At 42.9% G+C, this 16,263-nt stretch overlaps 1 protein-coding gene across 1 annotated transcript in view; it reads left to right on the plus strand.

Moving 5' to 3' along the window:
- The window catches only part of LANCL3 (LanC like family member 3), a 110,382-nt gene that overhangs the window by 72,195 nt on the left and 21,924 nt on the right, over positions 1–16,263 (plus strand). The window contains exons 2-3 of the mRNA XM_065914781.1: positions 13,740–13,863; positions 15,000–15,197. Of these exons, the coding sequence (XP_065770853.1) occupies positions 13,740–13,863; positions 15,000–15,197 (322 nt within the window). The remainder of the gene's footprint in view (positions 1–13,739; positions 13,864–14,999; positions 15,198–16,263) is intronic.

The following is a 16,263-nucleotide window of genomic DNA, read 5'->3' on the forward strand; positions in this document are numbered from 1 at the left end:
CTTTTCATTAACAAACTGTGAGTGACTATATAACATCCAGCTAAAGACTAGCAGGGGGGTACTCTTTCTGCCCCCTTCTGATGCCTATGTCAGAAGCTTTCTCTATCTCCCTTATACTTTAATAAAGCTTTATTACACAAAAGCTCTGAGTGATCCAGCCTCATCTCTGGCCCCGGATTGAATTCGTCTCCTCCAGAGGCCAAGAATCCCAGCGTCTTATTGTTCAGCAACAACCTTTCAATATTAGAATACATTCTTAAATAAATGTGGTTATGTTATCCATCACTTTAATGTACATTTCTTGCTTTATGTTTTTTTGCTAATGACTTATTATTTGCTATTTATTTTACACTTAGACTATAGAATTGATGTTAGACAAAAAGCAAATTCAAACAATTTTCTTATTCAAGTTCAAAATGGGTCATAAAGCAGTGGAGACAACTTGCAGCATCAACAATGCATTTGACTCAGGAACTGTTAACCAATGTACAGTGCAGTGGTGGTTCAAGGAGTTTTGTAAAGGAGAAGAGAGCCTTGAAGATGAGGCGTGCAATGACCAGCCATCGGAAAGTGACAATGACCAACTGATACCAATCATCTAAGCTGATCCTCCTACAACTACATGAGAAGATGCTGAAGAACTCAGCATGAACCATTCTACAGTCATTGGGCCTTTGAAGCAAATTGGAAAGGTGAAAAGGCTCTCAATAAGTGGGTGTCTCATGAGCTGACCGCAAATCAAGAAAATCATTGTTTTGAAGTGTCATCTTCTCTTATTCTGTGCAACAATAACTATTTCTTGATCGGATTGTGACGTGCAATAACAAGTGGATTTTATATGAAAACCAACGATGACCAGCTCAGTGCTTGAACTGAGAATAAGCTCCAAAGCACTTCCCAAAGCCAAACTTGCCCCCCAAAAAAGCCATGGTCACTGTTTGGTGGTCTGCTGCCAGTCTGATCCACTACCACTTTCTGAATCCTGGTGAAACCATTACATCTGAGAAGTAGGCTCAGCAAACCGATGAGATATACCAAAAACTTCAATGTCTGCAGTCGGAATTGATCAACATAATGGGTCCAGTTCTTCTCCACAACATCACCCAACCACATGTTGTACAACCAGTGAGGTTTTGCCTCTTCCTCCATATTCACCTGACCTCTCACCAACTAACTACCACTTCTTCAAGCATCTTGACAACTTTCTGCAGGGAAAATGCTTCCACAATCAGCAGGACGCAGAAAATGCTTTCCAAAAGTTTATTGAATCCTGAAGCATGGATTTTTATGCTTTGGGAATAAACAAACTTATTTCTCATTGGCAAAAATGTGTTGATTGTAATGGTTCGTATTTTGATTAATAGAGATGTGTTTAAGCCTAGTTAAAATGATTTGAAATTCACTATCCAAAACCGCAATTAAATTTTCACCAGCCTAGTAATTCTATATTTAATATATCTTCATGCTTCACATATTAAACATTGAGCTGCTCTTTCAGTATCCTGGAGATGCATGCTTGTGTGTGTGTGTGTATGTGTGTGTGTGCATGCTCAGTTGTGTCCAACTCTTTGTGACCCCATGGACTGTAACCCACCAGGCTCCTCTGTACATGAGATTTTTCAGGCAAGAATACCAGAGTGGGTTGCCATTTCCTTCTCCAGGGGATCTTCCCGACGCAGGAATCGAACCCAGTCTCTTACTTCTCCTGTATTGGCAGAATAATTGGTAAATGGTCAGTAATATTTTGTGTTACAACCAATGAAGCATATTTACAGAGACATGCCTGGCATTAAACTTATAATTAAGAGTCTACTCTGTGACCAGGAATAAAAACAGCCCATTTTATGTGAACCAGGTAAGATTAAACTGAGTTCCTTGCTCTAACCACCTGTGCTATTTGCAATACTAAATCCTGCTGGATTTGCAATGCAAAGCCCTGTAAAGCAATGTCTATGCCCCAGCATCCTGAGTGGACCTTTTTTTAAAAAAGAAAAAAGAAAAGTGTTCAGTTCTACCTCCTATAAAGTCTTAGTATACAGCAGGGCCTCTGTTTTTAAACACTTCCTGGGAATTATCTGCTACAGCAACTGGCCAGCTGGCCATTTCTCTCCTGTGTCCATCCTTATACTTCTGGTGATTACCCTCCATTGAACATTGGAACCTATGAATGGATTTCATCTGTTAAAATGTTCCCCAGGCAACCTGAGATGAGGCACACAATTTACTTAACATTGATTTCTTTCTGAAGAGAGCCCCATTAAGATAATAACAAATGATGGAGAGTAGCTGCACAAGACATATTGGGGGAAATAAAATATGGAGCATAGTATGCATGTATTCAAAGTGGAATGTCGTCTCCACAATGGCGGGGATTTTTCTCTTTTGTTGACAGATGTTCTCCAAGTGTAGGGCTCCATAAATATTTACAGGATAAATGTTTCGTATGACAAAGACCTTACTAACTTACAAGGTTATAAATCCTGCTTTGCTCAGTACTGGTTATACATCCTGGTGGTTCACTATCCCCAAGCCTTTGTAAGGACCAGGATGGAGCCCCTAGCTGTGTTCATTGCACAGCAACCACGTGGAATTTGCAGCTGCTGAAATCTAAGGAGGCGGCTTTGGGGAGTGTACTTAACAGAATAAAGGTGTCGATCTAATACTTGACTCTCCTCTCCTCTCCTCCTTGCTCTGGCCCTAAAATGAAAATTGAAAGCAGCCACAGAGATACTTGTGTTCATCCTGGCTGCCTGGCCTCTAAAGGGGTGGGAGGGCTGGCAGCTCCCTCCAGCATACTTGCATGCCCAAGTCACCCCAAATCTCCTTTTTAAAAAATGATTTTATTTTTTTTTAATTGAAGAATAACTGCTTTACAGTATTGTGTTGGTCTCTGCCAAACATCAACACAAATCAGCCATAGGTACACCCATGTCCCCTCCCTCTCCCTCCCACCTTCCTCCCGATCCCACCCCTCTAGGTTATTACAGACCCCCAGGTTGAGTTCCCTGAGCCATACAGCAAATTTCCATTGACTATCTATTTTGCCTATGGTAATGTAAGTTTCCATGTTACTCTCTCCATACATCTCACCCAAATCTCCTTTTTTAATGTGTTGTTTATATAGAAAGGGATTCTTTTGGGATCTTAGGATATAGCTTTCCTAAAGATCCCTGGCTAAAACTGTTTCTGAAAAGATACCAGAAAACAGGAAACCAGAATCATTTTCCCTTCAAAGTACCTGAAAGCACAGTGTCACCATGATGGAATCACTTCGAACACGATCATGCAGAGAATTTCTTCCAGTGCCTCAATGATACATGGGGAAGAAGGAAAGTTAGATGCATGTTTATAAAGTGTCATGAACCAGAAAGGCTCCAGGAACTTATTTGGTCAGCTACCTCATTTTTTAAATTTTAATTTTTTTTTTTTTGGCTGTGCTGGGTCTTCATTGCTGTGCAAGCTTTTCTCTAGTTGCAGCGAGCCAGGGGTACCCTCTAGTTGCAGTGCACAGCCTTCTCATTGCAGTGGCTTCTCTTGTTGTGGAGCACAGACTCTAGGCACTCGGGCTTCAGTAGTTGTGGACCCCGGGCTCTAGAGCATGCCGGTTTAACTGCTCCATGGCAGGTGGAGTCTCTGGAGCAGGAATCGAACCCGTGTCTCCTGAACTAACAAGTGGACTCTTTACCTCTGAGCCACCAGGGCAGCCCCAGCTACCTCATTTTACCAGTGAAGACTGTGCAAGCAGAGAGGTTACATCACTCACTCAAGGCCATATAATCACAAAACCAAAAATTCCAAATTTCCCCACCATGGTCCTCCAATCCACCCCACCAACCCAATACCTTTAGGTTCTATTTTGCTTGCAGAGAAGGTACCATTTATGGCCTTAGCTTCCTTTAGACTCCAGGAACACATTTATTTAAAATATATTTTAAAGTATTGGGGGGAAAAAAAACTAAAAGATTTAAGCTGTTTTAAAGCATCTCTGCCTTCTCTCCCCCACTTCTGACCTTCAAGGCATCGGTCATTCCCACAGGTCCATGGCAAAGAAACCCTTTCAGCTTATTCTGTCCAAAATATCTAGGCAAAAGAGTTATTAAGCCTTAAAATGTCAAAACGGTTCAGATACTGTTCTTCTAGGACCATTTTCATGAATAGCGCTCTCTCAAGTGACAGGGCAGGTAGTATAATACAGTTACTTAAGTTGAGGTGACAGTGGTTCCTGGTATAGAAGGTGATTGCTTCATAGAACCTGTTGCTGAGGCTCCCACAAATCTCCTCGCTGTCTCCCCACATCAACTTTGAGGATTTGAGGATCTACTGTCCTGGGGCAGCTTGGAGAGTGTCTCCTGTCCCTGACCTGGAGCAGGATAAGTGCAAGGAGTAGGGAGGTCACACAGGGCAGTGGCAGCAAGGTGACAGTGTGTTTGCTACGCTTTGTCTTTGGGCTCTAGGATAACACTTAACAAGAAAAATCAATCACAACCTTGTGAGTACTGCCAGCAGTAAAAACTGCATTTGAATTTGTCCACTCAGGCAGTTAGTTTCACTGTAAAGAGCTCTGGAGCTAGAGGTTTCCATAGTAACAGAGGAGTATGTGGGCAAAAATTGCTTTACAGGGAAATGAATGTTAGCAGTGCTGTTAGGTTGGCACTTTATGGCTGCCCAGTTGATGTGAGTTTGTAAGTAATCCAATGAACAGTGACTTTAAAAAAGGAAATACTTTTTCTCTCATAACAAAAGACTGGAGATAGGTGGTCCTGGTTGTGTTACAGATGCCCAGTGATGTCCAAAACCCCCAGGATCTTTCTCGTCTGTTGTTTTTGAATGTTGGCGTGTCATCCACAAACTTATTGCCTCGGGATGCAAAATGGCTGCTATAGCTCCAGGCCTCACATACACATTCAAGGCACCAAAAAGAGGAAAGGCAGGAAAAGCCAAGTGTGTCCATTTTACTTCCATTTATGCTGAAATCAAGAGCTTTCCAGGAAGCTCCCACCTCAGCAGATTTCCCCATTGATCAAAATGAGGTCACATAGCCAGCTCTAGCTTCACCGACGGCTGAGAACTGGATATCTCGCAAGGGACAGTGGAGACAACTGACACGATTGACTAAGGCTGATGTTCACTATGACCTAGAGCTAAATACAATTGTCAGCTTAATAAAATTGGAATTTGCTAATTGGAACTGCTTATTTTTTGCTCTTTTAAAAAAATATAGTTGATTTACAATGTTGTGTTAATTTCTGCTGTACAGAAAAGTGACTCACTTATATATATATATATATATATATATATATATATATATACATACACACACACATACACATTCTTTTTCAAATTCTTTTCCATTGTAGTTTATCACAGGATATTGAGTACAGCTCTCTGTGATATACAGTAGAATCCTGTTATTCATTCTATATATACCAGTTTGCATCTGCTAACCCCAAATGGGAACTGCTTTTTTAAAATAGGTCTTACTGTCACCTGAAGGGGTAGATGGGGCAAATCATTGTGAGCCTATTTTTGTAGAAAAGGCAGCTCAGGCTCTGAGACATTTCATATCTTGGAGGAAACAGAACAAAATCATCTAGTGACACTTGCTGCAGACTGGGTTACCAGGTACTTATCATAAATCTTTCAAGCCAGCAGTCAGTCTGCAGGAATGGGGTAAAACCTGTTTTGCTTTCCTGGTTCCCAGTGTTTTCCTGGCTTGGATGTCTCAACATGAGAAGGGAAAAGAAACAAGTTTGAAACGGTGTCTAGGACCAAATGTTTGTAAGTGGAATTCCCTGCCGAATCCCTTTGATGATTGGAAGATAATCATTAACTAGAGTAACCTGCCTCCTGTTCCTCATCGCCCAGCATAATAATGGTCATAGAGCCTCAAGAAAACTAGATGCAAGGGGCTTGCTCCTTCTGCACCAGCACACGCACTCTATTTGGAGACTAATTAAGAAAATAACAAACCTGGCCACATTGGCTAAGAGAGCTCCCCACTGGAGTTTGCAGATTTTGGAGGGACTTTTCCTCCACATGGCAAAATGAAAGAGAATTTCACATTGTCATCGCTTCTCTTTCCTGGGTTCTGGTCTTTGAAATTACAGCTGCAGTGTTCTTGCCTCTGGGACACGCTCTTGCTTCCTCGAATGTTCTTTGGGAACTTCCTACAGTTCTTTCCATCTAAGTTCTTACCCTTTCCAAGAGAAATCCTCTCCTGCAGCCAGCCTCCCTGCTCCCATAACCCCTTCCTGCTTCAGGTGTGGTCTAGGTCAGGTCAGCAACCTCGCCTGGGAGCTCGTTAGAACTAGAGAGTCCTGGTCCCGTCCTGGACTCATGGAATCAAAATCTGCATTTTAACAAGAGCACCAGGTTCTCTGCACATAGCAATTTGAAAAGCCTGGCCATAATACACAGGGTTTTCTCCATCCCACCACTTAAACTATCCTCTCTCCCTCCCCCATCTCCTTTGATTTATTCCCTTCCTAACTGTCCTTCAAAGCTTAGCTCATGTCCCTCTCCCTCTGTGAAGCCCTCAATATTCCCTCTCTCCACCTTATCCCTATAGATCATGACTTTGAGAATTTAAACGCAAAATATTTCATTATTTAAATGATTCAGATGTTAAGTCTATTTGTCGAGATTATATCTTCTCTTGGGACTTCCCTGATGGGCCAGTGGTTAAGACTTCGGCTTCCATTGCAAGGGGTGCTGGCTCAATCCCTAATCAAGGAGCCAAGATCTCACATGCCTCACAACCAAAAAACCGAAACATAAAACAGAAGTAATACTGCAACAAGTTCAATAAAGACTTTAAACAATGGTCCACATCAAAAAAGAAGGAAAGAAAGAAAAATATATCTTCTCTCAAAGTGCCCAGCGCAGGCCAAGCACATAATGTAAATTGTCTGGTTCATCAATATCTGTTTCCTGTGTTAAAGCCTTCCCTTAGCATGCTCAGTAGCTGAGTCATGTCCAACTCTTTGCGACCCCATAGACTGTAGCCACCAAGCTCCTCTATCCATGGAATTCTCCAGGCAAGAACACGAGTGGGTAGCCATTTCCTTCTCCAGGGGGTCTTCCTGACCCAGGGGTCAAACCCATATCTCCTGCATTTGCAGGCAGATTCTTTACCACTGCACCACCAGGGAAGCCTGCTTCCCTTAGTTGTACCTTATCTCTTTAAGCTTCTGCGTCAAAGCAACTCCTATAAGTTTTTGTCTTCTCAATACCTTACATACATCTCCACCCACTCCAGAGATTTCCTGAAGGCCTGGCTCTTATCTGTAACCTAGTGGCTTTCAACTGAATCAAAGCCCCAAAGAGGCCTCTAACCATTTGTTTGTATTTTGACTTTGTACCAAAAAATTTCCGTAACTTCTAAATTTGGACAGGGAATTTTCTTAGAAGAATTTACTTTTGGATATGGGATGTTTTTCTGCTCCACCATGGTACCCACAGGAAACTTGGAATTGCTTCTGTCTCTCCTGTGGACATGCTATGTAGCAGTATCTCTGTTACTGGCCCCAGACCCTGAGACGAGAGCCACATCTCTGAGTCTGCCATCTCCCCAAATTCAAGGTGGGGGGGCACACATCCTAACTACCTATAATTTTCCAAACTTTTTCAGGAGACTATAGGATCTTTCCTAATGCCTGTTGCAAGGGAGTGGAGCTAGGACAGCAGGAACTCCACACTGACTTTCAACTTCCTGGTTTCTGTCCCATGTCACCTCTGCCTGCCTTGAACAGCTTTAGTTCCATCCTGACTCTATATAGCTTTCAAGTCTGTTGTTTATCATATCAGCTTTAAGTACTAAAATACCCAGGATCTTAATAACTCAAAAACCTTTTTTCCTCAGAGCTATTATCTCCATGGGTATCATGAAAAGAAGGAAGAGGGGGACTTCCCTGGTGGTCCAGTAGTTAAGACTCCACACTTCAGTGCAGGGGATGTGGGTTCAATCCCTCATCGGAGAGCTAAGATGCCACGTGCCGTGCAGTGCAGCCAAAAAAAAAAACACATTAAAACAAAGAATGAATATATGTATATGCATAATCAAATCACTTTGCTGTATACTTGAAGCTAACATGACATTGTAAATCAACTCTACTCCAATAAATTTTTTAAAAACCTAAAAAACAGTCATTTTGGTGTTCATTGATCGTCAAATGACTTTTTTCTTTCTCGAAGCAGAAACTTGTGCTACCACCGGAATGGTGGGGCAAAGGAGTGGGTGAAATACATTGCTGGAGGAAATCACCTCATGTCAGCTAACCTGACATTAACTGCATTAGATTCTTGCTCTGTCACATGTGTGTCTGGTATGATATTGGAGTGACCTTTTGCATGTCATCTGGCTGGGCAGTCACCTACTTGGGGCATTTTGGACTGTTGCTTGCTCATGCTAGCCATGGTTGATAGCAAGCTAGCAAAGACTGCCACTTCAGAGGGCCTGTGGGCGGGACACTTCACTCTGAAAAGGGGTCTGTGGTGAGGCAGGCTTTCTGTGGCTTAGCCCATTTCGTTTATTTCCTTAACAAAGATCATGTATCATCAGTAGGGAGGTGGTTGCATCAGAGCTCGACCTTTAGGTTGGGGCCAAGCCACATAGCATGAGCTTTACTGCGCTCTCATCTCTTCCTGCTCACAGCCCAGCCCCACAGGACTCTTTCCCAACAGACACCTCTGTTCAAAGACCAGCGAAGGCAATCAGCTAAACTAATGAAACTATTTACACCAAACCACCAGAGACTTGCTTTGCATGTTTGACATATCTTAATTTATTTCAATTCAGTGTAAAAAATTTTTTCAAAGAACCAAATCCAAATAGCATATGCTGTCACTTATATGTAGAATCTAAAATATGTCACAAATGAACCTGTCCTTGAAACAAAGAAAGACTTACAGACAGAGAGAACAGACTTGTGGTTGCCAAGGCAGGAGTGGGTTGGGGGCAGGGTGGATTGGGAGTGTGGGATTAGCAGATGCAAACGATCACATACAGAATGGATAATCAATGAAGTCCTACTGTGGTAGCACAGGGAACTATGTTCAATATCCTGTGATTACTGTAATGGGAAGGAATATAAAAAGAACATATATATGTATATAACTGAGTCCCTTTGCTATACAGCAGAAATTAACACAACACTGGAAATCAACTATAGTAAAAAAATAATAATAATAATTAGAAAAGAGAACCAAATCCATCCAAGACATCAGTACGCGAATAACCTTATGTGCTACAAATACAGGAGAAGGAATCTGGGTGTGTTTTGATAAAGGCCTAATGGGCAGGGAGCCCCTCTCTGCCACCTCCAGTCACTCCATTCCCCCCAGTGGAAGTGCTGTTTCCTCATTCCTGAGGCTTCAGCAGGTTTCAGAAGCTGGAAGGCCGTCTTCCTCGAGGTATGTGTGCTCATGTGTTACTCTGCACTGGGAGTGCGACCCAGAGGGATGTTGGAGAGGGCAGGACTATGAGAGAACATGAAGCAGCCACTGTCCACCCCCACCCCTCCCACCATATCATCTCCTTCCTTCCTAATGTACTGTGTGTTGGGGGGAAGGACGGTGAGACCAGGACCCTCTTCCTCGATGGTCTCCTCCACACACTTTTCACGAGCACTCTTCACTTTTTATTTGCTGATCAATAAAGCCAAGGGTAGGTCTTGCCTGTTCCCAGCGATAAAGAACTGCACGCATAACTGGTCTTTATCCAGCCCAACAAGCGCCGTTTCTCTTTGTTTTTCACAGTGTTTCTGAGAGATAAGAGGAAACCGCCCAGACATGATGCATGACCGGGGAGGTTTTGCAATATTTTATAAACTCATTCTCTATTCGGAGCTGTGGATTAGGGGCGGAAAGAAAAAGAGAGGGTACCACATAGAACCAAAGTTGAGTTTTTTTTCTGGGTTAAAAACAAGCAGGTGGATGGGACTTCCCTTGGTGGTCCAGTGTGGTTAGGACACCACGCTTTCACTGCAGGGGGGAAGGTTCAATCCCTGGTCAGAGAACTATCTCCTATGAGGCACTGTGTGGTCAAAAATAGAGAAAAAAAAAAAAGAAAAACAAGCAGGTGGAGGAAAAGGAGACATGAATATATGTTCAACGGAGGAAAAAGTAATCTGGTTTTCAATTACCGGCATGGAAGTCAAATAGGGAGAACTTTAGTCATTCAAATGAGTACATACCCTGAAACTCCAGTGGCCTTTTCCTGTCACAAAAACTGCCTCTGTTGTATGGATTCAAGACCAGTAGAGGCAGACAGAACCTCAGTTCAGGTGAAGAGCCAAATATATTCCCAGGGAATTATGGATGGTACCAGGGTAGACTCCTTTTAAGTTCATGCCTTTTGAGGCTCTTGGCAAGTTTCTGAGAGTGAGCCAGGATGGCGGGGTTGATATGAGACTGATAATGCAAGATATTAGGTAGAGTCAGACCAAATGTGAGATGAGTTGATGCCAATAAAGGCACAGAGAAAGATGTTTTTAGTGGTAAATTGAAATTTTGGTAGCAATTTGATAGATGCAGAGTGGAAAATATAAGAGAAATGGGCCTTTCAGCTAAGGAAAGATCTGGGGCTAAGCCTTGAAATGATGGTGGGAAGGTGTTGGAAGATAGGTCTTTGGGAATGTTAGACAGGAAGGAGTAAATGCAAGAGGCAAAGATAGGTACCTAATAAAAGAGAAATTTAAGTTGAAACTCATGGCATACCTGTAATTGTTTCTGAGCAACCAAATGGAAAACAAGAACCCAAAGTCTTAGTGAAGCCGATGTGTTACATGCTCTGCACTACAGTTTCTTTCCACGCCTGCCTGGGCTCATGAACTTTTCTTTTTTAATTAAAGAAAAAAATTTAAGTTGCTTTACAATGTTTCAGATATACAGCAAAGTGATTCAGTTATAGATTTTATATATATATTCCTTTTTTCAGATTATTTTCCCTTATAGGTTATTACAAGATACTGAATATAGTTCCTTGTGCTATACAGTAGATCCTTGTTGGTTATCTATTTTATATATAGTAATATACATCTGTTAATCCCAAATTCCTAATTCATCTAATTTGCCCCCCACTTTCCCCTTTGGTAACCATAAGTTTGTTTACTCTGTCAGTGAATCTACTTCTGTTTTGTAAATAAGTTCATTTATGTCATTTTTTAGATTGCACATATAAATTATATTGTGATATTTGTTTTTCTCTGTCTGACTTTCTTCACTTAGTATGATAATCTCTAGGTCCATCCATGTTGCTGCAGATGACATTGCTTCATTTTTTTTATGGCTGGGAAATATTTCCTTGTACACACAAACCACATCTTCTTAATATATTCCTCTGTCGATAAACATTTAGGTTGCTTCCTTGTCTTGGCTATTGTAAATAATGCTGCTGTGAACATTGGGGTGCATGTATCTTTTCACATTAGAGTTTTCTTCAGACATATATGGTATTTCTATTTTGAGTTTTTGAAGGAACCTCCATGCTGTTCTCCATAGTGGCTACACCAATTTAATTTCCACCAACTGTCTAAGACGATTGGTTCCCTTTTCTCCACACCCTCTCCAGCATTTATTATTTGCAGACTTTTTGATGATGGTCATTCTGACCAGTGTGAGGTGGACTTGTGAACTTTAATTGCTCCATTGTAGACTTTTGTCTAAAAAAATGTTTCCCAGGCTTTCTGGAGTTCCCCCACAATACCTAATAGAGGGCCTCACCAGACTAGTAGCTCAGTAATGTTAATTGGCAAATTAATGAACAACTTCCTTTTTATGTAATTATTTTTTCAAAGTAAATGCTAGATTTGAAGAGGCCAAAACCTGGATTATAGTTTGCCCTTCTGTGCGTGCATGTGTGCATGCTAAGTTGCTTTAGTCATGTCTGACTCTTTGCGACCCTATGGACCATAGACCACCAGGCTCCTCTGTCAGTGGGGATTCTCCAGGCAAGAATTCTGCAGTGGGTTGCCATTTCCTTCTCCAGGGATCTCCCCAACCCTGGAATCTAACCTGTGTCTCTTAGTCTCCTGCATGGCAGGTGGGTTCTTTACCACTAGCGCCACCTGGGAAGCCCCTTCTAATGCTGGGTAAATCAGAAGAGCAAGTCATGATTTAAGAAATCATTGGTTATTTCTAAAGGATTGGGTGAGTCAGATGGCAGATACCACATAGGAAAATTTGATGTGTGAGTCTTTAGAGAAAAAACAAAATCCAATATAGACTTGATCCCAGATTCATTCAGTCAGGCCAAGGCTGAACTGTAGGTGATTTTTCTTTTTTTGGTTACTCTGACTAGTACTTTTCTTACATAGGTTTGCCTTTTTGGAAGGTTGGCTTCATGAGAGTAAAGGTCTTGTCATCCTGGTCACTGTTATGTCTCCAGCACCTGGGACAGGCTTTCCTGCCATGTGATAGTAAGGGCTTAAGAAATAATTTTGGAAAGAAGGGGAAGCGGGGAGGTGGAGTAAAGGAAAGAGGAGATGGAGGACTCTGCTTTTCATGCCAGTACACCTAACTCTTACTCACTCATCAGTTACCAAAGGCCCCCTCAGGCTCAGCATTAGGAACCAAGGATACCAAGATGATGAGACGTCACGGTCTTTGCATCTGATCATCCACTAGAGAGAGAGAGCACGGTGGGTGCTGTGCCAAGAGTAATGGGGACATGAGAGGGTGCCAGAGGGAGCATCCAGTCAGCCGTGAGGCTGAGTGGATGGCAGAGAACATTGCATACCTGAGCCGGAACCCTAATAATTGCAGTGATGCTTTGTAGGCTTGAGAACATTTTAATCTCTATAGCCCTCAAACTTACAGTGGGGAAATTGAGTAAAATATGGGAGCCGGCATGTCATGCATTGCCTTTTGGCCATTCTCTATTCAGTCATTTTGTTTTTGATGTGGGATCTTCGTTCCCCAACCGGGGCTGGAACCTGTGCCCCTTGCAGTGGAAGCAGGGAATCTTAACCACTGACCAAAGGAAAGTGCCCAGAGTCATTGTGATGGTGAAAGTTCTTTTGGACTTTGGTTTCCTTCTGCTGTGCTGTGCTAGTCAGGTCTCACTGTTTGCAACCCTATGGACTGTAGCCCACCAGGCTCCTCTGTCCATGGGATTCTCCAAGCAAGAATACTTGAACGAGTTGCCATTTCCTCCTCCAGGAGATCTTCCCCACCTGGGGATAGAACCCACGTCTCTTGTGTCTCCTGCCTTGGCAAGCACCTCGGAAGCCCTTCAGAGACTGCAAAAGTAGGCTCTAGCGAGTCTGTCGTGTAGCAGCTTGTCATAGAATTGTGGCTTTATAAGCACAGTCAAAATGACACAAACTGAAGGCCCATTGTCTGAGCCAGACCCATGGCGTATATCAGGAGTAACAGCTTTGTTAAGTATGGTCACTTAGGACCAGTCTTTGTTCTTTTCTGAGCAACTGCTTGTTCTTGTGACAAGGATTAATGACATAACAGCTGCAAGGTGGTCTCTGCCTTTTACAAAAGCCTATAGCAGTAAAGATTTGTGTTTGCTATCAGAACAGCAAATTTTCTGAAGAGGGGAGATAAACTTGACAGCAGAGAGAGAATCAGTGGTTTTAAAAAAAAAAAAAAGGTGTGGTGGGCTGAGCTTATTTACAGAGAAGAGGAGTGTGGGGGATTTATGCTGATAGACTATTTAAGCAAGAAAATCAGGTGTCAGAGGAATAATGAAGATCCTGCCTTGACTTCTGCTTCTTGATTTCCTTACTCAGGTGCTGACCCCAGCCCAGATCAAATCAATTTGCCAGGCCATCCTGGACTCTGGGAAACAGTATGCCATGAAAAAGAGGAAGCCATTCCCGCTGATGTATTCTTACTATGGAACCGAATACTTGGGTGAGTGAAGGTGTTGGCCAAGGCCTGGAGGAGGAAAGCAGTCTCTAATAGCTGCTTTTACATAGATCATCACTATCACTGGGAACCTTTTAAAAAGCCATTTGAAAATAAATATTGATGGATACTTCAAAGCACAATTTCATATTTATTTTCAGAGTCTACCTGTCAGAAAGGTAACTGTTTTAACACTCTGTGTGTGTGTGTGTGTGTGAGTCAGTCAGTTATGTCTGACTCTATGTGACCCCATGGACTGTAGCCCGCCAGACTCCTCTGTCCATGGCATTTCCCAGGCAAGAACACTAGAGTAGGTAGCCCTTACCTTCTCCAGGGGATCTTCCTGACCCAGGGATCAAACCCAGGTCTCCTGAGTTGGCAGGCAGATTCTTTACCACTGATCCACCAGGGACTTTGACTAAAGACTAAAATACTTTATTCTTGATTGTGAATTCATTGGCCTATTTTTGCTGAAAGTTGAACAGCTTATATAATCACTGCCAGTAGTACCTGTGCACAGGGAAACAGGATTCAGTCACTGACATCGTCAAGTTTTTAATATTAATGGATTAATACCCTGGTGACTTAGTAGTAAAGAATCTGCCTGCCAGTGCCGGAAACCTGGGTTCGATCTCTAGGTAGGGAAGATCCCCTGGAGAAGGAAATGACAACCCACTGCAGTATTCTTGCCTGGGAAATCCCATGGACAGAGGAACCTGGCGGGCTACAGTCCATGGGATCACAAAGAGTTGGACACGACTGAGTGTGCGCACGTGTGCGCATGCACACACACACAATAACAGGATACCAAATCACAATGGCTACTTTTGAGATATGAGGCTTGTGAATGAAAGTTGGTTACTCCGCCCTTGAATCTTTCATAGTCTCCCCATCGCCCCTTGCCAGCATGACTTGCAGGGCCCATTGTAGATCGCCAGCCTCCCTCTCCAGACTCCAGCTTTTTCTTTCGCTTCCTTGGTTCTGCCCAGCATAATCTCCAGCAAACAAACCTTTGCGCCTGTTCCTTTTGCCCAGAATGCCTGGCTTTCCCCATCCCCTTCATCCGTTTGTCATACTTGGGCCCAGACTTCCAACTGGTCCTCCTCCCAATTGAATTAACGATGCTTCTCTTGTCTGTATAGGAGCAGCTCATGGCCTATCGTCCATCCTCCAGATGCTTCTTTCTTACCATGAGCACCTCAAGCCCTCGGACCAGGAGCTGGTGTGGCAGAGCGTGGACTTCCTTATGGAGCAGGAACAGAACTGCAACTGGCCCCCTGAGCTCGGCGAGGCCATCGAGAGGGAGAATGAGCTGGTGCACTGGTGCCACGGCGCCCCAGGTCTCATTCCCATTCTTATCTGAAACCATTGCCTTTCAGCGGGCTTAGCCAAAGACACATGCCTTTTCTGAGAAGTGAGGGTATTTCTCACCTTATACCATTACCACGGGAGGTGAAAAGGTCAAGAGGAAACTTTTCAAAGCCAGAAAAGTCTCCATCGGTTAAAGATTTCCAGAAATGATCCTGTGTTTGAAATATAAATGATCAGTGTCTGTTTGCATACAAATTAAACTAGTGTTCTCCAATAAAATATAATATGAGCCACAAATAAAATTAACTGTTTAGTGGCCCTAGTGAAACCACAGAAACAGGTGAAATTAATTTTCATAATAGATCTACCCCAATATTCCCCAAGGGGCTTCCCTGGTAGCTCAGACAGTAAAGAATCTGCCTGCATTGCAAGAGACCGGAGTTGTATCCGTGGGTCAGGAAGATCCCCTGGAGTAGGAAATGGCAACCCATTCCTGTATTTCTTGCCTGGGAAATTCCATGGCTAGAGAAGCCTGGCGGTCTATGGTCCATGGGGTCACAAAGAGTTGGACATGACTGAGTGACTAACACTTTCAGTACACCCCAAATGTTATTTCAACATGCAACCAACTTAAAAATCAAGTAGGATTTCACAGTTTTGAAATATTGTCTTTGAAATCCTGTGTATATGTTAGACTTACATTCCATTCTGCTTCAGACTAGCCATGTTGCAGGCACTCAGGGGCTTCATGGGACAGTGCAGGTCTGTAACCTCACAGTTCAAAACGTGGTCCCTGGACCAGTGGCATGGGGCACCTGGATGCTTGTTGGATATCGAGAATCTCAGGCTCCACCCCAGCCCCATTGAATCCCAGTCTGCATTTCAACAAGGTCCCTAGTCGATTTGTATGCACATTAAGGTTTAAGATGGACTGTTCTGTAATTTGTCTTCAAATGACAGTTTCCATTATCACCTAATGAAAAGTCTAGAGAAATGAGAAGCCATTTGTCCTGAACTCTCTGGAATTGAGCCTGGAAACTTATCAGACCCCATCTTTTCACTTTCTTTCTTTCTTTTTAACCCCATTATACCACT

This window comes from Muntiacus reevesi, chromosome X, assembly GCF_963930625.1.
Source record: "Muntiacus reevesi chromosome X, mMunRee1.1, whole genome shotgun sequence".
Classification (NCBI taxonomy): Eukaryota; Metazoa; Chordata; class Mammalia; order Artiodactyla; family Cervidae; genus Muntiacus; species Muntiacus reevesi.